The sequence below is a fragment of the Rhinolophus sinicus genome, chromosome 3, assembly GCF_057876585.1.
Source record: "Rhinolophus sinicus isolate RSI-liver-muscle chromosome 3, RSI-T2T, whole genome shotgun sequence".
Lineage (NCBI taxonomy): Eukaryota > Metazoa > Chordata > Mammalia > Chiroptera > Rhinolophidae > Rhinolophus > Rhinolophus sinicus.
Genome location: NC_142503.1, coordinates 170,689,597 through 170,716,048, shown reverse-complemented (window position 1 = coordinate 170,716,048; position 26,452 = coordinate 170,689,597). Strand labels below are relative to the sequence as shown.

Sequence of the window (26,452 nt, the reverse complement as noted above, 5' to 3'; positions counted from 1 at the left end):
TCTTGCAATCCAACCACCACAGTCATCTTTAACACAGTTTTCTCAAACCACAATAGCAATTTTCCTGCATTTTCATTAGCTATATATATTTTTTCTGCTTTAACTTTTCACCTGGTAAATTGATGTTTCATACTTTAGCTGGCATCCTGAGCTTTTCCCAAAAAGACGCAGTATTTGCATTTTGATTTTATATGAAATAAACTTTTCCGCTTCTAGAATATTATCATACACTGAGCATTCTTTGAATTTTTATATTGTTCCTTATTTGTATTGATTCTTTTTTAAAATTTTGGTCTCTGATGACGGCGGCTCAAAATTCATTAAAAACATGGCCCATTGAAAATGATCAAATTAGCAAATTTATGATCAAATAATACTCATCAATGTCAGCAATGGTACATCAAAACAGGTAAACTCTACTGGTGGGAATGTAAAATAGTACAATCTTTCTGGAGGGCAGTATGACAATATTTTTTCTTTACCTTAAATACGATCATACCCCTCATTTAGCATTACCCTGTGGGGTTCATCCTAAGGAAATAATAGAACATGCAGGTAGTATTATTTATAACAACATTAAAAAAGAAATGGCTTAAATAACTGACAATAAGTAAATGATTACATCAGTTATAGTACATCCATATGAATTATTGTTAGCCATAAAAATTGTTCACAAGAATTTTAATGACACAGAAAAATGTTCTTGATATAATCAAGTGGAAAAATAATTACAAGACTTTTGTATCTTCTATATGTAGAATAATCTTATGTATATGAAAAATGCATCAGAATTGGTTATCTATAGATGGTAAGATTATTGGTAATTTTTCTAAATTTCCTCATATTTTTACAATTGCTTTTTAAAACTTGACTATTAACATTCTATTGAAACACAGTTCGCTAATCCTACTATGTACATAGAAATTATTACTGATTTTCAACAAGTGAAATCTGTTTGACAGATTATAAATACTAGATGTTTCAAAATATTTTTAAAATCCAAAGACTGAGGTTACACCTAGTCTGGAAAAAACAGGAGCTTTAATATATGTCAAACAAACCCTCTCTAATGAATCCCCAACACCCAGAAGAGTACCTGGAACACAGTAGTGATTCACTAGCTCAGTGTTTATTAAAAGTGACCTGAGGCACATTCTATAACCAATTGGAATAACTTCATTTTTTTCCTGTATAAGAGGAAGGTTCTCTACCCACCTATTATATTTCGGTACTAAATAATATACTGCAGAGATCAAAAGTTGAAACAAATTCTCATCTGAAAATATTTGTACTAGAGATACAAAGATGAATAAAGTAAGGTCTAAAACTATGTCATGGATACTGAGGCCTGCCTAAGACTGAGCAAGAATAAACTTTTTCAGAATTCCTAGGAAAAAAAATTTATGGATTTTCTGGAACTCTCTCAATCCCTACCCAGGTACAACCTCCATAAAGTTTGTGGATTGTTTGAGGAGGTAATGCTGGCCTGGAGAGAAGGTGGAGTAAGTCGCAGCCTATAATTTGAGGATGAGCAAACTGGAGTCAAACTAGTTATTATATTTAAAATCTCTGTAAATATTGCCATTTCATAACTCTCTAGATGTATTGTCTCAAAATATTTCTCCAATCACCTGTTACTACAGGAAAATGTTCACCATTTGTTCTCTGAGTCTTGGAAAACGGTCTGTAAAAGTTACAGTTAAATTGTAGATACACAGTAGCCTGGCGTAGGACACTACCTTGGCATGGAAGGCTGTGAGACTCAAAGAGACAATTTGTGCCTTCTTCAGTTTAGCAGTACTAACTTGGAGGACAGACTCTTGTGGAGCACTCTGAAATGATTTAAAGAAGTGAGGCTGTTGTCTTATACATGGAGAATCAGACTCAATATGCCATTATTGTTGACACTTATTAAGTGAAGTTAAATTAAGTGAAATGATGGCAATCATCTTCCAGGACTGACCTGAAATGAAGAGAATACTCATTGCTGAATACTTGAAAAAAGAATCATTAAACTCTTAAACTGAAAATAAACAAAATGAATTATACTGGTTAGAAACTTATTTCTACGAGTAAATTGTTATTTTGAGAAATGAAGTAACCCTCTGAAGAGCTAAATCAGTGGATTTTTAAATTCTTTTTGTATTATAAAGAAACCTAATTAATTTGTTCCTGTCTGTGTTTGCCATGAAATATTACTTTTCCAAACAGTCTATATTGAAAGAAAACAGGATTTGGCAATAATAATGATTTTAGTTAATTCTCTTTGTGTACTTCTGAAGCTGCTCGGGAACATCTTAGTTAGCTATATTAGATGCTTTATTATTTTGGTATTAGAGAATGGAAGGAATTGATAACTTTTCAGGCAAATAATTATTTTAAAGAGCCAGGTTGAAAAAATACAGGATAAATAAAAGTAATATACAGACAGTTTAACTTCTGAACATAGAGGAGGAAATTTTATTAGGTAAAAGCAATGGATTAAAAAAATGTAACAAAAATTCTCTATGTAATCCAATAACTCCATTTTATGCTAATATACAGAAAATAATCACATTATAGAATGCATTTATTTCACTTATTATTGTAATTCATTACATCTGTATTTCAGTACGGTCAAAATTGAAGCCATATTTCTTTTGTGAATCTAATTCTACCAGTCAATTAAAAATTTTCTGCTGAGTCTCTACTACATTGATCTAGCACCTTTAATTATTGAAAATATTTCTATATGCTTCCTCATGTTCCCAAAGGAGATTAACTCTATTTTGTTGTTGTTTTTTATTTTTTTTAGGAACTAACACTTTTATAAACTTATTTTCTTAACGCAGTTGAATTCATGTGAATTTGAAGTCTTTAGGGATTTTTCTTCCCCGTTCTTGCCCCTGAACCCACTGTTCCATTGTAATTAACTTTCTCTGATTTTGGTTAATCTAATTACTAGAATGAATATTCAAGTTATCATCCAACTTTATAGCTAGAGATTTTAAATTATTTAATTTCTGCATATACAATTATGTATACTCTAAGTTAGATCTGTTTGTGTAACTCATTATTTGAAGAAATAGACATAAAAACATAAATATTTCTGAAAATATATAACATCTTGATATTGCACAAGAAATGAAAATATTAATAATAATGAATTGGGTACAGTTAAACAAAAATAAAACTGCAAGTATACACGTAATAAAGAAAGAATATGGCTGTAAGATTCAAATGGTTAAGTAGTGTGTGTGTGTGTGTATCACAAAGTATTTGTAGCCAGGTTAAAATTTCACCAAACATTTCATTTCCCCGCGAAAGGTTTTTTAAAACATGTTAACCATTGTTTCATTTAACACGTAGTTGAATTTTATCTTCAAATTTGAAAACTGAGAAACATGGTATTATGCATTAATACTGAGAATAAATGTTTAACAGAAACTCATTCTGCTTTATTAGGTTATATTGCTATAATACAATGTGTCTTAAGATACATTCTTTTTGGTTGTCTGTGATTTGTGAAAATCGACCACTATTGAAATAATAGCACTTCTGTTTTTTTCTTCAAGTTAACAGACTTAAAAGGGAGCTTCATTAACATTCATGAAGTTTGTAACATATATACAGTGAAAAAGGGCAAATGTGATTGGATAAAGAAGTTGTGGTATATATACACAATGGAATACTATTCTGCCATAAGAAAAGATGAAATAGTACCATTTGCGACAATATGGATGGATCTTGAGATTGTTATGCTGAGTGAAATAAGTCAGACAGAAAAAGTCGAGAACCATATGATTTCACTGATACGTGGTATATAAAACTGAAAACAACAAAAGAACACGACAAACAGATGAAGAAACAAAAACTCATAGACACAGATGATAGTTTAGTGGTTACCAGAGGGTAAGTGGGGAGGGTGGTGGTAGATGAGAGTAAAGGGGATCAACTATATGGTGATAGAAAGAGAAATGACTTTGGATGGTGAACACACAATGTGATATATAGATGATGTATCACAGAATTGTACACCTGAAAATTATGTAACTTTAATAACAATTGTCACTCCAGTAAACTTGAATTAAAAAAAAAAAGAGCAAATGTTACATTACTGGTAATAACTAGATTATCTTTCTTGTTAAAATATTGGTCTTAATTTTTTTTCACTGTACCCACATTTTAAATTTATACTCCACATATTTTTGGGTGTAATTTAAAAAATTGTCTAAATACATTTCATAATATGTACATTCTAATTCAGATTATTTTAAGTTTAGAATTATATGTGTTTATACAGATATGTGATTACCTCTATTTATAATATATTTATAGTAACCTAGCAAACCCTTTTATTTTAGAAGGAACCCTTCTAGCATATAAAGTTTCATTTTAGTGTACTTTAACCACTGATGTCGTATGAATATTCTAGTTACTTTTCTGTAGCAGATTTTCCACAAATACTAGAAGAGTTACCATGAATCAATTTTGTCACAACAAAGTGATTTCAAAGTGATCTTTACTGAGTTTTCTTGGATCCTTGCAACTGGAACTTTTGGGGTTGATGAGGTTTGTCAGGAAGACAGAAAAGATGATGTCACTTCAGATCTGATATTCCTGGGTCTGGATTTAAAGATTATCTGTTGAAGATTGATTCTTCCCCTTGTCCTCTCCAAATTCAGATCTCACTTCTCCAGAGGTTTAGAAGGCCCTATTTCACCACTGCCACACAGAAAAAGACAAAACTCAAGAAAAATAATATTATAAGTTCTACAAGACACAACATAATTCTTAGGTCAGAATTTCATGGGTTTTGTCATCAGGCCACCACACTGTTAATAGAACAAAGAATGGAAACAAAAGCTTAGTTCCTAGAACTTAAATTTACTTAATTTCTTCCCCAATGTAACTCATTGTACCCTTCAAATATAAGGTGTTCTTATTCCTAATATAATTCTTCAACTATAAGGGCACTTTTTTTCCTTGCATGATCTAAGCTAGAATGGGTAGGACACATAAATATGTAACATAAAGATAGATCAGCCTGGTAGACCAAAGTAGGGAGAAAGGACGCAGTTAAGAAAAAAAAAATTTTTTTTTTACAATGTACTTTAAACTTACTAATGATAAATCTGGTTGAAACATAGATCTAACAAATTTCCAAGTTCATGTTTTTACTGAGTGCTTTAGACCATCAAGTTAACATTATTTTCTTCAAATATTAAGAGTTGTATACACTCTGCTAATGAAAATGGAGGAGGAGGGGGAGGGGGAGGGGGAAGGGGAGGGGGGAGGAGGAGGAGGAGGAGGAGGAGGAGGAGGAGGAGGAGTAGTTTCCCTTCAAATTCCTAAGTTCATAACTCTCCTAACCTGTCCCAGTGATTCTGGGTAGAATTATATTTTTTGCAGCAATGCTTTGCCTTAATTCTGGGTAGAATTATATTTTTTGCAGCGATGCTTTGCCTTAAAAAGACATTGTCTCTTAAAATATGTTTCCTCACATTAGAGAACATATAAGCATTTGAAAGAGGACTTTCATAATCTATGCTTAGAATTATTTCTCTCACCTAAAAATGATCCTGCTGTTTTGATTGGTATAAGCAATTGCTTTAAAGTAAATAAAAACAGCATAGTAACTTTTTAAATAAAGTTTAACTGGGAGCTTCATAGGCTGCCTACCTAACTCTATTCCTTTCTCAAATAGGTAAGGATAAAGAGTTACCAAAATTTTCTCACATACAATTATTAATATTCCTGACTCTGAATTGAAATCAGGTCCTTTACATTTCTTGTCATCCTTTGATCCTAGAGTTTCCTGATTTCTTATTATAATGGTGATTAGTACATTGATACATTCAATTCAGAGCCAAGTACTGAATTATAATCTTCACACCATCTTTTTTTGTCAGAAAATGAGTAAGATAATGAGAAATTATAATGGTTTCCAGCCCCCTAGTGATCTATGATGGATTTTGACAGAAAGGATGAACAATTCTGTCACTAATGGACCTCAATAATTTGGTTCTCTGAATAAAGGAACAACTCAAATAGAACTTAAACTTCTTATTGCTAAAGTCAACTAAGCATGTGTATATAAATATGTGTGTGGTACTGAATTGGTTCAAAATTAGCATGAATTCATAAGCTACTATTGTCATTTAGTTAATATTTATGTTTACCAATACAGACACAAACATTTCAAATCCTTGCATTTTTGCCTCTTAAGAGCACATAAATTTATAAGTAGCTAAATTTCATCTGGTTTTATATGAGACTCTGCCCATGTTACCGAACAATACATCCTTGTGTTTGACAGGCCATGAAAGAGGGCCACCTAAATGATTATGTAGCCATTACCCATGGAATCTTCACCATCTTATTCTTCTAGTCCAACTTAAAAATAACATTTGGCAGATAGATCATTAAAGTAGTAGATTAAACAGAATAGTAGCAAAACCTATTGTACAGGCTGTAGAAATCAGGGAATAGATGCATAATGTTAAAATAAGATTTGATTGGGAGAGGACTGTTTTACTTAAACCATTAAATAACTGTTCACTTGTTTCAAGTTTGCTGCTAGGTTAGGGTTGATATATAGGGTATTATTTCCTGAAATTATCTTTCATTTCTTTTACGACTGAGACTTTTTAAGTTACACTAGAAATACACTAGAAAGTAGGTATTATCGGTAAATTGAATTATAAATTGCTAGAAAAACCAACTTTTGTTTTTAGGCAAACTTTTTGATTGCTCTATTAACTTTAATCAAATCAATCACAATATGGTAATTAGGGTTTTGTTTTGTTTTTTTAGCCAAAGAAATGAAGAATTTCTTGTACACATCATCTGTTAAGGCAAAACGAGGAAACTGGTTATTCTGGGTCCTAATTTTTCTTGGAAACATTTCAAATGATTTGAGTTTTTTAACTCTTCGGTGTGATAACCAGTAAAAGGAAATGGTGATTGGTGGGACAGATTAAAACAAAGGTTGGGAATAGGGAAAACAGAAGGGAAAAAGTTCCGAGGTAGAAATATGGAAGTTGAATTCAAATTTTTAATTGAGCACCTACCATGGGCCCCCAAAATGGCTGACAATACCACTAAATGTTTTTAGTTTAAATAAAGGAAAATGAAAACATATCAGTAATTAGTCTTTATTTCTAAAACATCACTCTAAATGACCCATTCAAAAAGTTTTGTTTTTGACTGATACATTTTCACATTATTCAACATGTTCATTAGGTATCCACTATTACCAGCTACCTTACCAGGCACAGCAGATGACAAGTGATGAACAAGGAGCAGAGTCTCATCATAGTAGCTTTATCACATCTTCCTAGGCTGAAAAGGCCCTTCTTTGCATTATACTTCTGGTGGGTGGAATACGTAGCTTAGTGTTTAAGTACAGGAATGTAGAAATCAGATAGGTCTAGGTTCAAATTCCAGCTCTAGTATTTAGTTTCTGTGTGGCCTCAGGAAATAATATTCAGCCTCTCTGAACCTCAGTCCCGTCTGGAAAATGAGAATGATTCTTACCTCATAAGGCTGTGAGGATTAATTAAAATTACATGTGTAAAGCATTTAGCAGAGTAGAAAGTGCTAACTAAATGGATGCTGGCATTACTGAGGGAAGAGCCCTAGGATGGATAGATCATGGGGTTTCCAAATTTGGCCTGCAGCATCAAGTTCTTAACGCCAAAGACAACTCTGCTTGAATGCTCCCTGGCATTCATCCTGTCACCCCAGGTTATTGCACCTCAGGTGTTAAGGAGATGGGAGACGTTCCACAAGGATATGTTCCCACAGAGCTTTATCAGCATCTTAGAATCCCTAGCAGTGCTAATGCTAGGGTGTCTGCAGAGCACTAACACTTATCACTGAGAAACATCTGTTACACAGGAGGTGAGTGTGGTGGGGAAAGATGAGGAAATGATCAAAGTAGATGAATGGCAAATTTTTTTAATTCATAAAACCCATTTTAAATTAAGAAAAAAGTACCAATTTCTTTATTCTCAACTACGTGTGCGCATACACATTCAGGGTTCTTTTAGTTGGTACTGACTTAGCTTTTTGTTAACAATAATGACAGGTTTTTGTTTAACTGTTACACTGGTTCTTTGAGGGATTTTCCAGAGATCTATTAAATACAGAAATTCTTTAACAAGTAATATAAACAAGTATTGTTTTAGCCAGGGAGAAAGTTGCCAACCACCACCAGCCTCTCTTCCCACTTTTTAGACTATAAGTCAGTATATTATCTCAAGTATTTAGGCATATCCTTGGCATGTTCATAACAATTGTTTCATTAGGCATTCTATAGCTCTAATGGAATTATTGTAATCATCAAATTATTTTAACCTATCAAATTACTTCAATCTCTATTCATCTCACCTAGAAAATTTCAAATGTTTTTTACTCAACTTTTGTATCTTTTTCATCTTTTTGTCCTCAACTACATTACTTAAATATTATTTTTTACATCAGTCTATACTTCTTCCTTTTAATTGGTGCTCTGCCTTAGCAAACTGTCCTTATTTTATTTTGTAACTAGTGCCTGGAATCCTTATTCTAATTTTTGTCTGTACTCAAACTTCACACATTAAACATTATTCATGTACTACTGTGAGTCATTTCTCTGAATATTTCACTTTTAAAATATGGGAGAGATTAAGACAAATTTCTGAGTCCTAATCCACTGCCACTTGGTTGTGCTTTATTAATCTCTGAAATTCTTAGTCCTGTTTACTAAAGAATTATAAACATCTGAGTTGCACTGTAATTGGTGGCAAGCTTTGTTAGGCGCTGACTCCATTCCTCCAGAATTTCTTGCTAGAGAACAAAAGGCCTTTTAAGCAAGACAGTGTTTGTCAGACAGAAAGAGAAAACAAGATCCCACATTATGTAGATTTTCCTTTCAGTTTTAGATTTGAAGACCAATCACTCAAATTATAAAGGCAGGGGGAGCACAAAGATTCCACAGCCTCGATTCACTGTCTTCACAGCACTGGAGGGCAAGAAGCAATAGTAAGGAGTTAGCTCGGTAGTTCCACCCCAGGAGAGGGAAAAAATGAGAGGAAATTAGGTTGGACAGAGGTGTTGAGTATTTTCATTCCTCCTAGTTTTAAAAGTAGTCTTTACATGAACTCTGCCTTAACAAGGAAAACTGTACATTATAAAGAAGGCTGTGCTGCCCTGTAGCCGGTTCCAGAACACAAGGTGTGTCCTGTGTAACATGAAACTGGGAGAAAACAACATCGTTGAGGTGTGGCTTTGTGAAACTGAACATCTGTTATGTAAAATTAGAGATTTATGTTTAATGTTTTCATATTTGCTTGCTAATTGTTGGCTGTTAATACATGCCAAAACACTAAGTTAAACCCCCTTTTCCTAAATGGAATAGACAATCCATTAGGACATGGATTAGTAGTAGTGGTAATATTTATCGTAGAAAGAACCCTGCTCTTTAATGGTGGCAAAGCGAATGCAAGAGATTTTGATGAGGGTCAAGTAAAACAGTGGTCCCAAAGAAAATGTTGTTTATTAAGATACTATAGAAATTGTTTGGAAATTTTAAGTTTATCTCTCTCTATATACTATTCTCTGATGGTCTCTGGGTTAGAGAACTTTTAGTTAGGGTTCTGCCAGTAATGCACATACCATATTTCATTTTAAGTTGCATTTCAGATTTAATTATTTGCTTAAACTATTGTATCTAAGACTAAGATGAATCACTTTTCCTATTATGTGGCTTTTTAAAAAAATTCCTGATTTCTTGTTTATCTTTTTGTGTATTTCCCCCATCTCTACTTCCCATTATTTTAATACTGCATGGCTCCTGTACCATTCCTATTCTTAACACTTCAGTATCTTCCCACAAATCTCTGAGCTCACACTGTACTCTAATACTTTCATGTAAATCTCTGCTACTCAATAGATCTCTCAATTCTCTTGGCAACTTGTTCTTTTATGCAAGTTGTATACAAAAATATGACTTGTGTATCTCAAAAATCTGATGTAAAAAAAGCAATGCTGTTAAATTACTGTTCATAATCACAAAATTATACTTATAAATATAGGAGTTTTAAACATCCCTTTCATTATGAGAAGGGTATTACAATGCAAGTAATTCACATTAAAAGGCATTCTATTCAATAGTTGTGTTTATTAGTGGGTCAGTTTTGCAAGTGTTTTAATTCACATGTAATTCGTGTAGACCCTGTTTCAGCAACAATTAACAATACTACTTTAACTAAAAAGTGATAAACTGTTTTCATTTATATGCTCTATGATTATTTTATAGTCCTCAAATTTTTGTAGTCCTTTACAGAAAAAATAATAATAAAGCATGGTGATAAACTGCAATTTGCCACAACACATTTTCTCCAAATCTTAGTATAAAACACAAGACATTTTTTTGCACACTCTACTTTTATAGAACAACCAGATTTGTAATTGATTTCTTTATTTTATTAGCTTTATCAATATACATGGCAGCTTTCTCAAATCTCAAAGTTCCAAAAGTATGTAATTTTAAAGGTGAAAGAAAAATCATTTTTCTTTAGTTGTCATATTCTTAGAGAACTATTAAAATCTATTTATAAACAAAAATAATTGATTAACACACTTTAGAATCAGAATATTTTAAATTATTTTAAAGGAATACAAGATACGTCTTTTTAATTAACTATCATAGTTAAATTTAATATCACAAAACAAAATGACTTGTCCCCGCTAATTTTTCAGGTGAGGTAAAGTCATTGGGTTTTATACTTAATATAAGTTTTAAATGTGATTATTAAATGATAACATTTTATCAATTATAGGAAAATATTAATTTATAGGAATTTCTTTAGTTCCACCAATCTTTTTAGGCCAAGTTTGAGCCCATGTCAACTTTCAAGGTTAGATTCAGTGCACCTAACCTGCCTAATAAGAATATGAATTTCATTGGCAAGAAGGGGGAATAAACAGTGGCTAAATCACCGTTCAAATTACAAAAATAAAAGCTAAAAGTTAAAGGGATCGTTTCAAATAACTAATTACTCAAAAAAAAAATCATTTTTTAAAAATTTAAACAGGACTGGCCAATGATGTTGGATTTAAAATTTCACAGGATAACCTTAAAAAAAAAAAAAAAAACACATAGAAATAGTGAAGTCATCACCTTATTGTTAAAAAATCTAAAGTTTAATAGTCATTGAAGGGAAACAACCACTTATAGTCTACATTTAAAAGTAACTTTAACCATATCTAAAACAAACTAAAAACAAAGAATTCTATTAAAAAAAACAAAAATGATAAAACATTTAATAACACCTAAACCATAGATACTTAAGATCCTAAACAAAAATATTTAAGGTAAAAGGGTCTTGAAACTTTTTTCCAACAATGCATCTTAGAAAATCAATTTCTAAATAGCTCATATCCTTTGCTTTGGTGTTTTGTCTACTATCAACTAAACATTAGCACAGTAGAAAATCACTTATGTTCTTTTCAAATGCTTGGCATTATAATGTGATCTCATATCTTTCCTCAAATTAAATTTTGCTCCACATATTCCACACGTATACAGGTGAACATCCATGTGCTGTTCCAACTGTTCATTATTTGGGAATATCTGAAAGCAGACCTGGCATATAGTCTCACCAGCAGATAAATGAGAAATCATATGCCGTACATGGTCATGTTTTCGGAAGTTTCCTTGATCACAAATGGAACAGACATACCTGGCCATGCCTTTGTGCATGTCATTGTGTAGTCGCAATTGACGTTCTCTTAAAAACTGCTTTCCACACGTCTGACAAACAAACTGTTTTTCCTTAGTATGAACAGTATAGTGTTCTCTTAGGTGACACCGCTGATAAAATCCTTTCCCACACAGATTACAAAAATGCTTTCGCCTGTGATCTCTTTCATTTTCTTCCAGGATGGCACTCTTAAACATATCTTGGTCTAGGCAGCTCGACATATGTTCAACCACTAGATTTTCAGTTTCAAAACGTTGGCCACAATTAGGACACCGAAAAGGACAGGCAGAATGTTTAAATAACTGCTTTTTTTGGATACTATTTATCTGGAAATGATTGTCCCTAAAATCATCCAACATCTCAACAAACATATCTCTGATTTCAGACTGCTCATCCGGATTCTCTTCCATGTCCATTTTCTCCTCAGTATTTCCTAACCCATTCATTGTCAGATCTTGGGGTTCTCCACATCTTTGAGCATGATCCTGAAGTTGCCTACCCTTAACAAGTATTTGTCCACATTTACCACATGCACAGATATTTTCAATGTGTTTGGCTAAGTAATGTGATGACAGGTCCTCCTCAGTTATGGTGAGTCCACACAGCTCACAAGACGCATTTTCAGTGTCCTCTTGCACTGGACTGCCGTTGTTGGGGGGCCTCATATTTTCTAAACCACCTCTTTCATCAGCATTTATTGACATCCGAGGTTTCAGAGTTTTCCTACCACTTTTTTTAATACTGACATCTTCTTCAACATAATATCTATAAAATGGCTCTTCAGGTTCATCTTCTAATTCATCGTTGTCAGTGGATTCATTACAATCTTTATCAGTAACTTTAATAATGTTAAAGTCTTTCAGTTCATCTGTAGGGATATCTTCTGGCTCCATCTTGATGATGATTCTCTTCCTCTCAGCAGCTCTGCTTTTCTCTTCGCCGGCTAGTTCAGACTCCACTGTGCTACTCTTTCTGCTTCCAGTGGTTGAAGTCGAATCGTCAGCAGCCTGGCTTGGGTCTCCTCTGTATTTGTCTGTCTGTGCAGAGAATGTTTTAGAAGAATCCTTTTCACCAAATTCAGCTTTGATATTACTTTCTTTTCCATCTCTAACATCTACTATTCTGTGGTAGGCTCTCGTGTTTTGGTATGAATGTCTGTTAGTACAGGTTAGCACATGCTCATCTAGTAATTTCTCACAGCTAAAGCCAAATCCACAACTGTCACAGGTAAAACTCCGTCCAAAGCGGCGTGACACACGTTCTTTTGGAGTAGATATTTTGGACACAGAGCTTTTTTTACATACATCAAATAGTGGTTCAGGAAAATTACTTAATTGTAAGGACTCTTCATCAGGCTCTCTATTATGTGGTGTATTTACTGTTGAACTTGGCTCTGCACACCACCTATTGGCTTCACTGCCATTTCTAGCCACCGTGTCTTCATACATTCTTACTCCGAATATCATTTTGCTGTTGTGTTTGCTAGAAGCAGAAGAGGAACATTTTGAACTAGAACAATCTGCATCCTGTATATCTTCTAAGCAGTCGGGAACATTGTACAGCTGCAGGTAGTTCATTGCCACTTTAAACTGCTCAAAACTGGAGGGAGCTGTCATAATTTTTCCCAAATACATAAACTGCAAAATGAGATCAAAACACTCGGCACTGATTTTCATGTTGCTGAGATTGAGCTGTGCAGTACTATGCTGATGGTTCATGAAAAACATTCTGAAATAGGAGCTACAAGCAGCTAGAACTGCTTTGTGTGCTTGAAAGTAAATGTCATCAATTGCAATACAACAGTCACAGAGAAAACCCCATTCCCTTTGGTTGTTTAGCTGCTGAAGGACGTAGCTGCTGTGGCTGGGCTTTGCCATCTTCTATTAATTAGAGACCTATGTAAAACAAAAATAATGAAGTCAGAAAAGATATCAGAAGAGTACCTGAAAGAATAATTTTGATCATGATTCATGACTTGTGTGACTCTGCTATTACAATCAATGTATGAATAGCTTTCCATTCTAATGTAGCAAAATTCAATAATATATACCTGAATAATTTTTTAAATTTGGAGATGAAGATACTCAGCCATTTATTCAAGCTTCTCATTTTCATTTTAAAAAATGGAAGCAAAGGTATCACAACCAACACCCATCACTTGGGTTTCATTACAACTCTAGGGGGGAAAATGTATACAAAATTTGAAAGGAAAGAAGACACTAGTTTAAAAGTACTTGAGGATGGCCGGTTGGCTCAGTTGGTTAGAGCGCGAGGCTCATAAGACCCAGGTCGCCGGTTGGATTCCCACATGGGCCAGTGAGCTGCGCCCTCCACAACTAGATTGAAGACAACGACTTGACTTGGAGCTGATGGGTCCTGGAAAAACACACTGTCCCCCAATAATCCCCAATAAAAATTTTTTAAAAATTACTTGAAGGATACAATGAAAATAAATAAAAAAAGCACCTTAAATTGAAATGTAGTAACTAAATTGCAAAATATTAAAAACTTCTTAGATGATTGATATAAAGGAATTATTGCTAATTTTTAAAAGTGATGAAGGTATTTTGGTTTTGTTAAATAAGAGTCCTTATCTTTTATATATATACATACTGACATATTTATGGATGAAATGATATATGTAAGATATGCTTGAAAATATAATACAGTGGGTTGGGTGATATAATATTGGCTATGTGTTAACTACTAAAGCTGGGAGACAGATATAATTCTATTTTTGTATGTTTGAAAATTTCCTTAGAAAAATTCTATTTAAAAAAATCTTACTAGATTACATGCAAATAGCACTAAGCAAATAGGTTTGACCAATGCTTTTCTCTCTCTTTTTTTTTTTTTATTATTGGAGAAGCAATAATTCAGGATATCTGTCTTTCATTGCTTGGCATGCACTTTAGGGTACAAAGAAGCAGTGGGATCTATTTGGGAAGGAGGTATCTATCCATAGACTGTAAATTTTTCTTCATTTTTTTATTGTTTAAAAAAGTATACAAAAGTAACACATGCTCATTGCAAAATATTAGGCTGCATACCTCTTCCCAGAGGTAACCTCTCCAAACACTGGATTGTATGTCTTCAGATCAGTTTCTATGGATACATACATAGTCAACAGATACTGAGCACCTACTGTGTGCCAGGCACATAATTTTGCTTTTGTTGTTTTTTGATTTTTAAATCTAAATGGTATTTTACTATATATTCCTTTTTGCAACTAGTTTTCTTCATTTAACAACATATGGTCCACACTATAAGTATTTTTAATGTAGGGAGTTGACTTTGGATAAAGAAAAAAGGAGAGGAAAATATTAAAAGTACTAGAAGTCCTATCTAATACAAATCTAAAATAAGATCCAATTTTAGCCTCAATTTTTAATCTGTATACATAAAACTTCAGCATCTATTTTCTACTGAAAAACAAGTTCCTACGCAATTTGACTGAACATAAAAAGAACATTTAACAAGCTGTTCAGAGAAATAAATTGTTCACTCTTCAGTCCCTAAACCCTTTGATCCCTGAAGTAGTAATTAAGAGAGTATCTAAGTTTACTCCCACCTGCTTTCTATCTGTTCGTCACACATCACATGTGGATCGCATGCCCCTTTTCCCTACTACCAAAAGACCCATCCTGCCTCCTTTTTCCTGCCTAAAGACAGAGTTCCAGAGCCAGGGATGCGTGTGAAATAGTACTGTTGAAAATGAAAGTGCCTTCTTAAAAATTGCTACCACTGTGCCTTTTCTATAAGCTAGACCAAGTATTTCAAGTAGGTGCAATATTTCAACCTTCTGTAACTCAGATCTCTCTGTGCCAAAACTGTAAGGAATCACGTTCAGTATGTTCCTACATACAAAACGCAATATATGTACAAAGATATTCATCAATGTGTTATTTACAGATGGAAATGCCTGGTAAAAGGGAGTTGTAAGTAAACCAAGGTAAAGCCATACCCTAAAACTCATTGTCATGTGGTCTTTAAAAAGTATATTTATAAATGAAGACTAGAAGAAAATGAGAAAAGTTTTTAGGATAGAAAGTCTATAGGACACAAAATTACGTAACAATTATCATATAAAACAAATGCAAAGGACAACAAAACCTTATTTGAAGGTTAAAAAAAATGAAAACAAAACCCAACCCATCCCCCCCCCCACATACATACATACACACACAAAAATGTTGATCCCCAAGACTATTTTATGTAGGATGAGATTTCTAGGTCTATAAGCATTTTGTAGGCTTCAGAGAGCCCTTTAATAAATAATAAATCAAAGAGAAAGAGGCAGAGGAATAATCTCTCAAAAATTTTTTTTCTAGTAGAGAAAGAGTTGTTTAAAATGGAACAAATTCAGAGGCTAGTGAATGCCTGTGCGGACGCAGGGACAGAGTGTTGTTGAGGACAGTCTGTACAGGGAAAAGAGCGCAGGCTTTGGATCAGGCAGATCTGAGTTCCAATTCAGCTTTGCCACCTTGGGTAACTTCTTCATCCTCACTGACTCCAAGTTTCCCGATAACAAATGATACATGAAGCCTGACAATAATAACAAATGATACACCAAACATAAGGACTCATAGAAGCAATGTGTACAATGTACAGTACTTGGCATGTGATAAGTAATGGAAGTAACAGTGGCACCTATGCAGTGGTAATGCTTATGTATAAGTATCAGGAGGTACGTTTAACTAGATAACCTTGAAGTTTCCTTCCAGATAGGATTCCAACAGTATGAAAGCCAGCAGTAAACCTGTAAAAACTTTCTAATTTTACATATCTCATGCTTGAAATAATGACATGAAGAGCTTAAAGGTTCCAAGGAACCTTCTAATCAAAATGAAAAGCAGTTTTGTGGTCAGCAACCAAAATTAATGCAACTACAAAGAAGACCAATATGACAAGCACATAGGTAGCTATTGTCACAATTCAAGTAAATTAATGAAAATACATACATTCTGTGTTAACATAAACAAAACACTAAAACAAATAAGAACATCAACAGCATTTTAATGTATACTTATTAATTCAACAAATATTTATTGAGTATTTTGGTGTGCCAGGCACTGTATGAAGTACTGAGAATCAGCAATAGGACAGATGTTCTGTAATTTCAAGGATATATCATGGAGAATTTGGACGTTTTCCTAGATTAGTGACTTCATTCACCCTGTACTCAGTAAAGTGCCTACTCTGTGGAAAAAGGCACAGTGCTGTGGTGGAAAGAACAAGGGCTCTGAGTCAGACAAGCCGGGTATAAATCCCACTGCCTCCACATGTCTCTATTTCCATCTGCCCCTCAGAGAGCTCCAAGCTGAACAAGTACTGTCTAAAATTAATGCGAAAACTATGGCTTCCAGGCTGACCCAGATTGGTAGTTTCATCAATGTCATTATGCAAATATCCAAGTTCTGAGTAAAACTAATTTTAGGTCGAGTGGCTTTTAAGAGCAATCATTCATACATTAGTACCAGTAACTGTTCTTGTTACACCTTTCAGAAAAACTTTAAGAAGGCTTAACAACACCAAAGAAAGGGGGCAGGTGGGAGGGAAGGAGCCCATGGGGAGGGATCTAAATTCCTGTAAGACTTTTAGCTTGTCTCTTGAGAATAATTTTTGCCATTAAAATTTTTATATTTCATTTACTTTTATTAATTAAACAATAAATTTCACTTAAATTCCAAAAGAAGTGCGCTCTTTTCAAGTTTTTGATATTCTTAATAATGCTACCAAAAAACTTAGTAAACTGTTACAGTAAAGCTTGTAAACAGTTTTAAATAAAAGGACTGCTTATATTTCAGTTCTTGTTTTTATAACTGAAATTGGTGGCCGCTTTTGTTTGTGTTTTTAGCTGCATCACTGGTAGAGCAAGTTTATTACAGCTAAGCACCCAGTATACGTGCAGCTCCAGGAGGAACAGGAGTTAGGTGATGCAAAAATTTGACACTGGATTTTTAAAATTTCAGTTTGAAAAAGTTTGCCAGCTCATCTTAAATTCAAAAACAGCTACCAAGGAGATTAAGCAATTTGGATATTCATAGGCTTTTATAGAGAGATCTAATCTAGTCCAACATTCTCATCTCATAGAAAAGCAGAGATCTACGGCTGTTACTGTATCAAAGGTACAGTTAACTGTGGTCAAGTAGGTACAAGGACTCTTGACCACCCCGATGAGTACTAATCACTGTGCAGTGCTTACCACATGTTCTCTGGTACTACGAGTATGCAGTGTGCCCTTCTCAGGAATACTCACCAAGGACTGTGCATGTGTCCCTAATACAGGGTTTACTGGCCAGGTGGTCTTGTATGAGTGTGACTACCCGGTCTGAATTCTATCTGTAATGTGGTTTTTATCTATATGTGTGCCTCTAGTCTTATCCAATAGACATATTCTCTAAATTACACCATGTTAGCTATGTTAGTCAATTTCTCATGGTTATAGTAAGCTTTAAAAAATACTTTTCCTTCATTGCTAAATCTCTCAAATTGGAAAAAACAATTTTGCTGGAAGTTTCTTTTGCCTTAGCCTTAGTCAAATGATAATTTAAGAGTCTATAAATAACTATATAAAGTGAATGAAGAAGTAACAAAAAGACAGTTTGGAGTTGACCCCTTCTGTAAGGCAAATAATCACCCTCTAATTTATGTCACAGACTTGCATTACCACGGAGGCCCCCGGGGACGATTTGCACAGCCTCAGTGAGTCTGCAGCAGAGCCTAGCATCAGACTCTCAATTCAGTGGCCTAATCTCTGAACTACTAACAATCACCTCTGGGTTCCAAAGGAAACTTAAACATAAACATTCATTTCCTCATGCCTATTTCTATGTCTTATCTGATTGAATGTATGTACATGGATTTAATTTGAGGGCTATAGACTAGCTTTTTAAGAAAGACTGAAATGTAATGAAAGGATTCTTTCATGTTTATAAATCAGAGTATCAGACGTATTGAACATCCACAACATTGCTAACACTGCATTGAGGTGGAAGGCAAAGAAGGATGGGATATAACAGAGTAATTACATATGAGGGATTAAATTTTACACCAAGAAACAATTTGAGAATAATTATGTACTAAATGATATTGAATAATGTTCAGCAAGAATTTAGAAAAAGCATGAATTATCCTAGAACAGTAGGCTTTAGGAAGGATGTAGGATTTGAGTGAAGCCCTGGTGAATGAGTAGGATAGAGAAAAATAGAAAGCAAAGAGAAAGGCATTTCGGGAGTCTGCACAGGTGTCTGTGTAAGTAATTGGGGCGAGGTACACAGCAGCATAAACAAAAGCTTGGAAATGTAATCGGAGGCAAGGTAGATTTGTTTCACTTGCCTTAACAGACGTGCCAGGTTCCAGTCTAAGTAAATGTGTGTGTATCATATGTATTATATATACACATATGTATGCATGTAAATATGTATACCATTTTATTATCTAATACTCATAACAAACCCTACAAAGCAGGCATTTTAAGACACATTTTGCAGATTAGAAAACAGGGGCACACGATGTTATATAACCTTCCTAAGGCTACAGACGACTTGGTGAGATTAGAACACAAGCAATAGGACTCTTCAGCCTGACATCAGGGCCTTAATGATTTTGCCCCCTATAAAAATAAGGTCACCTCAGCAAAATTCTTTCCTAGAATATCGTTTTCCAGGGTATACAGTCAAATTTCTAAATTTAAACTTAATTAAATTCTTTGGGATTTCTCCTTGAAATTTCCAGGAAGAACCAGTTGTATACAGGCTCCTAAAGATAAAAGGTTTTACTTCAAGGCTCTTAAAATGACAGACATGATTAAGTTTAGAAAATGTTATTCACGTTTTAGAGCAGGCATTCTGGTTATTAGACTGTATGCTCGATACTCAGTACAGGAAGTTCTGAAATTATAATTAAGTTACATTCTAAAACTTAATTTTTAAGTTAATTACTTGGAACTTGAAACGTACAGTCCCATGGAGACAATGCTACAAATGGGGGCTCAGTTCTATGCTCACACTCTAAAATCTTTAAAAACCCTAATGTAGCTGTCTGTTAGTCCTAACAGTATTACTTACATGATTAGCACTAACGGAGGTATTGTACAGCAGTGCCTAAATGAATTCTCAAGGACAGGGACGAGGCTTGATGACCTTTGTGTTCCCTGGTTGGCACTGAACGCACGCTTGTTAAGTGAAAGTACTAAATAAGAGCCCCGGAAGCAGACACCAATAGATCTGAATACCACTACATTTCCCTACCTCTGTAAGCCTGCTGCTTTTCTCATCTATAATATACGGATAATCATATTTCTCATAGGGTTCTTGTACAAATTGGAGATGACAAACATTTCTTAGTCTTTTCAATCCAAGCAGAATACAATTTTTCTTAAATATTAATGTCATCAATGTGAACATAATTCATACAATTTTACAAAGTGATCAAGTTCGACCCGCTGCCTTATAGATGAGAAAACAAACTGACACCCTAGGAGGTTAAGTGATATGCTCAAGGTCATATCTAGTTTTAGAGGCTGACAGGATGGGACCCTTGGTCTGGCGCTCTTCCTACTATTCTAACTGCAGCCCCTAAGTACAGCACACCTGGCTGGCTGCTTTCTCCTCTGCATCAATTATGTTTTGCTGAAATGTAAGAGCTGTTCAAATTTCCAAAGGTTGTTTGCACCTACCAAATGGCCTGAGACTGTTATGCTTTTGAAGATTGTGATTTGTTGGTTGGTATTTTTCTGTCTCCTTGCTTGTCAAGCCAACAGCTGTCACTTCTAAAAGGTGTGCTAAGCTCCTGTTGCCCACCATTTCAATCTGTTATGGGTTAGAAGACAAAAACTCATCGAAACAATCTACATAAACAATTTTCTGTGAGGACCTAGGGAAGTGTTCTAGGAGTAAGATAAGATTTTAATTCCTGCACTTGTTTCAACTATTTGAATTGTTGATAAGCAACAAATAGCCTAAGTCTTTTGCTTCAGCAAGGGCACCTGGATAGCTGAGTTTGCCAACCAAATAAACTTCTGAATTAAGTGAGGTGTTTCTGTAATTCAGCTGCATTATGGGTCTAGGAAATGAATTTATCCACACAGAAAGCAACAGGAACACAGTGGCTTCTGGAACACTCCTCTCCCTCTAGGAGCAGAGGAGGAAAATTATTTAATCCAACCAGTCTACATTTTGATCTGTTCATCCTAAAGAGGCAACATGACGTCTTCTGACCACCAGAGGGCACCGTGTGAACAGCAGGCTTCTCAGCAAAAAGCAGCTTCATCAGAAAGTCCCTTTTTAAAAAGCACGTGGCATTCATATTCTTAAGAGTTCATTTCGTGGAACTTCTATCTATCCAGAAGTATTCACTCTGTGACTTTGTCTGGGACCCACCTAAAACTGCTCCTCCACCTGTATTGTCTCAGTTGGCACCGCCATGCACCAATCACCCAGGCTACTTGGGACTCACCCGGGTCTCCTCCCTCATAATTAAGTCTTGCCAATATTTTCACTAAATATTTCTCAAATCTGCCCCTCTATTCCATCCCTACTTTCCCTGCACTCCTGAGGCCTCTATCATCACTCATTGAGTTGGTACAAAAGGCTCCTTAACTAGTCCCTCAAATCCAACCTTCACCCTCAGACGACTCATAAAAAACAAAAATCAGACCATCTTTCTCCTGCTTAAACTCTGCTGTTCCCTTCACATATCCTCAGGCTAAAGTACAAACTCCTTAGCAAGGCATCAAAGGCCTCCTGCCCACCCATCTAGTCTTGTTTGGCTACTTCCTGCTTCAAACTTCATGTTCAAGCAGCATAAAGCTGCTTGTACCTCCCCTCCCCCCCAATCCCTCATTTCTTCATGTATTTTACCTCCATTTTTAGTCATGCTGATTGGTTCTTATATCTGAACCTGCCATGTATCATTTAATAAGCAGTTTATCACCTCCTCCAAAAAGCCTTCTGTAACACCTCCTTCTTCCACTATTTTGGGTTTTGATATCACTGTGTATTATCTCCTTATTTTGCACTTACTACACTGTATTTTAATTACCAGAACAGCAACATAAAGTAGGTGTTAAAGCACAAACTGACCACACTGCCTAGGTTCAAATTCTGGCTCTGCCACTTGTTAGGTGCGACCCTGGGTAGGTTGCTTAACCAATTTGTGCCTCAATCCTCTCATCTGAGAATGGGGACTGTAATCCTTCCAAGCATTAAGACTTACCACTGTCATGGAGTAAGTGCTAAGTAAGAATTGGCTACCATAATTTCCTATGTGTGGGTCTCCCCTCTAGATCATGAGGAACCTGGAGGCAAGGACTTTGGCTTGTTCCTTTCTCTGCAGCGTAGTATGTACTCAGTAAATGTGGCTAAATGAGTAACTGGTGAAGCGGCTCTATGATGGGAGGGACGACCCTGTTCCTTTCTTTCAGCAGATCCACACATTTCTTAATTCTATTGCTTCCAATTTTGTAGCTCCGATTTTTTTTTATGTTTAATTCTAACTAAAATCCTGAGAACTTTATACTTTTATCTAATTAAAAGTCAATGAAATGAAACCAAGTGTCATAAAAAGCATGTTCATCCTAAGAAGCTTAACTCCATTTCTAAGCCTTAAACCTATTTAAGATTTAAGATTATCCCTCATCCGAAAGCACCTAACACGGCGTAAGGCCTCATGCCTTCATACATGCTATTCCATTTCCTTAGACCCTTTTCAAGGTCCACCTCACTTTCTTCCGGAAGTTTTTTCTGATCCCAGGGCTAGGCAGTTGACCCTCTTCTGTGCTTCTGAAAGAGCCCGTACCTACAACTATAGGGTGACAAATATATCATCCAAACTGGGAAACTATCTATCACCACACTCCCAGCAGGGATTGTAAGTGCGTCGCCCCCCTGCTTTGCTGTACGCTGCTTGAGGTCAGAGCACTGTCTTGGTCATCACTGTGTCCCGTGAGCCTCTAACAATTGCCTGATATTTGGTTGATATCTGATCAGTTTCTGAATGAATAAATGTTGAAGTCAGTTAAGTTTTATTTTGCTTGTCAATTTTTTGCATTATTTCAATCACGGCAACTTTTATATAGTGGCCAAAAATTTACAAAGCAATTTCTTATGCATTATACAACTGGTTCTCACAATCCTGAGGCAGGTATTGTTATCCTTATTTTGTGAGTGAGGATACAGGTTCAGTGGTTGATACTTAAGTGCTCACCTTGTAAGTAGAAGATGGGGCTCAAACTCTTGATTCAGAGCCCTAAGTTTCAGTTTTTATAAACCAGACAACACTCTTTCTGACAATGATGATTAAATGAAGTGTCCCTTTGCAACATTCTAAGCCTCCCAGTCACCCCATTCTCATATTGCCTCATATTGCAGGCAGAATGCCCGGCTCCTTCCCCATCTCTTCCATCTGCTGACTCCCACTGCCTATCAGAGCAAGCCCTCCCCTAATACTAAAGATTTCAAGTGGGAATGGAGCTCTTCATCTCAAAAGGATTACGTGTTACCTCACACAGACAACAAACAGAAAATACGGTTGATTTAACTGTCTTTAATTTTCCAATTTTATTTTGAAAATGACTTTAAACTCAAAGCAGAGTGTAAAAAACATGCGTGTCCCCAACATCCTCAAATAACCAATGTTGTGATTACACTTCTAGGTATTATTTTGGGGCTTTGTTTTCAGAACATCATCAACTTCTTCACAGCTCATACCAGGCTAATAAGTGATTCTGCACTTTCACTAAGATCTGTTGTAGTTACTCCACAATCATAATATCACTTAGAAATCTATCTTAAATATGTACCATCTCCTTCCGTGCTACATCTGAAAAACCATAGTCATTCATTCCCTTTTTCCTCATTGTGTGGCATGCTACCTCTGGATATTGATCCAGAGGAACCCCTCATCCTACATCAGCACAGAGATACCTTGGCAGTGGTCTTCATGGTAAGTGTACTCTCTCCTTCCCAACTATAAATTATGAAACTCTCTACACATGTGAGGGTTTTGTTTTGTTTTAATGAGTTTGGCCTGTGTAAATCAATCCATGAGAAACTGGACATCAGTATTAACATTAATGCTGAAAACTAGGACTAGCACACCAAGGCACAGTTAAATACTTCATAAGGGAAGACCTAAAATAGCAGCCCTGTCACATGTAAACTTTCATGTGTTACTTTATCACAGACTTTCAAATCAGCCCAATGCAAAATATTTCCTTTTACTCTACCTGGCCAATTTTCACCAACCTGAGTAGTGAACAGAGAACAGGAGTCCCTGAATCATCTGACAGGCCATTCCTAGGCAGGGTGAGGCAGACACAGCAGCACAGTTATGATCAAATGTTGCCTCCTCTCATTTTAAACAAGGAATTTACTGTGCACAGTTATTATCTCTGGGGAGTGGGAGTCAGAATGACTTTCATTTTTATAGCATTTTATGTACTTCAGTATAGGTTGAATTTTTACAAAGAGCATGGATCTTATAAAGTATTTCCATTTTGAGAAAAAAAGACATGACTCACTTTTAATGTGGTTCATGTAAGAATAAATAACAAAGTAATTTGAATATTTTACTGTAAGAGATATTAGGACCAGAAAAAAATATCAGGACAAAACGTCATGTAGAGACCAAAGTGACCTCTCAAGCAGATGTTTTGCAAATATACCTCAATTTTTTTTGGAAGACAACAGATTGTAGCTTAAAACTAAAAATCTATGGAAAATTTTCTGCATTTTTATTCCAAATGGTTTCCTCTTCTTTAGGCCAGAAGGTTAATAGCAAATGCTTGACACTCTTCCTGGCTGGAGGCGTGGCCTGAAAGCAGGCACTTTTTTTCTCCTGCATATTAGGATGGAAAATGGTGCTAAGTACAAAAACTTAGCAGTGTTAAACCGAAATCAAAACACAAGGTCAAGAGCAAGTGGCTCAAACTATGTTTATGCCCTGTTAAGGTCCTGGTTAAATATGGTTTCTCTTTTCTTTAACAGTGATGGGCCCCCTCTCCCCCCAAAACTGGCTACTATATTGGAATGGGAAGAACAGAAAGGCTTCAGGAAAGACTGCTCAACCTGTTATTCTGTATTTGGTCATAATGGAGAAACCTGCTTTTAAAATGAATATAAGATGTTAACTGAAGGCTCTACTGCAGATTGTCTTTATTAATCTTTGGAAAATCATTTTACCTCCATTATACTTCAATTTTCTCTGTTTTAGATGAGGAAGTCCCCCCCCATCCCCCCCATCTAGCTCCCAAAGCCAGTTATTGAAACTTTATCAGCTATATAGCAAATGATTCAAAAGAAAAATTCTGAAGTTCTGATGACCAGTCTTCAGTCAAGCTTCATCTTTTTGTATCCCAATTCTCCCCATCATATCTAATTTGTACTGACAAAGTTTCATAGAATCTCATTTGTCCGTTTCAAAGACGGTGATTGCTTTGAACTTATCATGAGAACTGCATCATCACCAAATAAGCTCCAGAATGCCTTGAACTTCAGCTCAAGAAACTATTCTAAGTCTCCTAAAAAAGCCTGGGACCACTCCTCGGGTTCGAGTGTCAAAGAGAAAATTGTTCCTGGAATAGTTTTCCTGCTGTGATACATACTGGTTGGAAAAATACTTAGGCCAGCGGAGAATCTGTGCCTACCCACCATGCTGCATGCAGTTCGATTTAAATAATATTATTACATATACAAATGCCCCCACTGTCCCCAGAAAACATCAAGGACTTTCACCAACATCTCCCTGACGCTCCTAATCTGGAAAATGTCATGTCAACCTTTCAGATCATGTAACGCGTTGCTTAGGTAGAATGGGAGGGTGGCTGAGCTCAGACTCAAGCCTACATACTTTAGTGGTAACGACTCCCGATCTAGTACATCCAACACATTTACGGAACACTAACAGAACTTCTGGAAAGCGCCCACCACTGGAAGCGAAAAGCACTTTCTTCTCAGGAAACAGACGATCTTTTCCCCTGAAAATTCCCAAACCCGAGACCTACCACTTTTGATTGAACAAAAAGCGTGTGTGCCGGCAAGAGGGGGTGGGAAAGGAGCGTGGCAAGAATTTGCACGGCTCCTACGCCTCCTCTCTCGGAGCGCGCCCAAGTCTGCGGCCTCGGGCTCCGGGACACTTCCCCTCCCACCCGCCGAGGAGCCGCAGCTGTAAGTTGAGAGAAGCGGGCTCTGGGCACGTCAATCAACCGGGTCCTCCCGCCTTCCGTCTACACCTCTCCCTTCCCCCCCCTCAAAAAAATAAGGGCAGAAAAAGAAAGGGAAAAGACGGTAACTAATGTGGGAACTAGTCTCCGCAGGAGCTTCGCCTCAGACCCAGGGAGGCCGCACGTCCCGGACCTTGTGAGGCGGCGGGCGGCGGGATCGAGCAGGCGGGCCCAGCAGCCGCCCGTCGCCGGGTCCTCTCAGCGCGTCCGCCGCGCTCCAGCTCCCCGCACTGGTCGGCGGAGCTCTGGCCCCGCACTCCGCCAGGCCCGCGCGGCCCGCCGCCCTTCGGCGCGGGCCAAAGTTGCGCAAATAGCCCCACAACTGGCAAATACTCACCGGCCGCAGCAGGAACCAGGGTTGCGGAGATTTTAGGGAGTTTAAGGCAAATCGGACACGGGAAAGGCGGGCGGAGGCGACGGGGCCGCGAACTGCAGTGGAGACGACGCGCGGCGCACGGGCTGGGCTGCGCGGAGAGGTTCTGGCTCTGTCAGGGACTGT

The 26,452-nt window shown here is 36.2% G+C and overlaps 1 protein-coding gene and 1 non-coding gene across 3 annotated transcripts; one reads left to right on the top strand and one right to left on the bottom strand.

Annotated features, from left to right (window-relative positions):
- Nucleotides 1-336: 336 nt before the first annotated feature.
- ZBTB1 (zinc finger and BTB domain containing 1) lies at nt 337-26,452 on the bottom strand. 2 transcript variants are annotated; one of them, XM_019733302.3, is made up of 3 exons: nt 26,291-26,452; nt 11,709-13,624; nt 337-4,704 (listed from the first exon to the last, which is right to left on the bottom strand). In XM_019733302.3, the coding sequence occupies exons 2-3, from the start codon at nt 13,604-13,606 to the stop codon at nt 4,668-4,670; spliced, it is 1,935 nt and encodes a 644-aa protein (XP_019588861.2). In that variant the 5' UTR covers nt 13,607-13,624; nt 26,291-26,452; the 3' UTR covers nt 337-4,667. The 2 variants fall into 2 exon arrangements, with proteins under 2 accessions (XP_019588861.2, XP_019588860.2); XM_019733301.3 differs by lacking the exon at nt 337-4,704 and having other exon boundaries at nt 6,777-13,624; nt 26,291-26,440.
- LOC141570952 (small nucleolar RNA SNORD2) lies at nt 1,929-1,997 on the top strand. Its single transcript, XR_012495389.1, has one exon. It is a non-coding gene; the product is annotated as a small nucleolar RNA SNORD2 (small nucleolar RNA).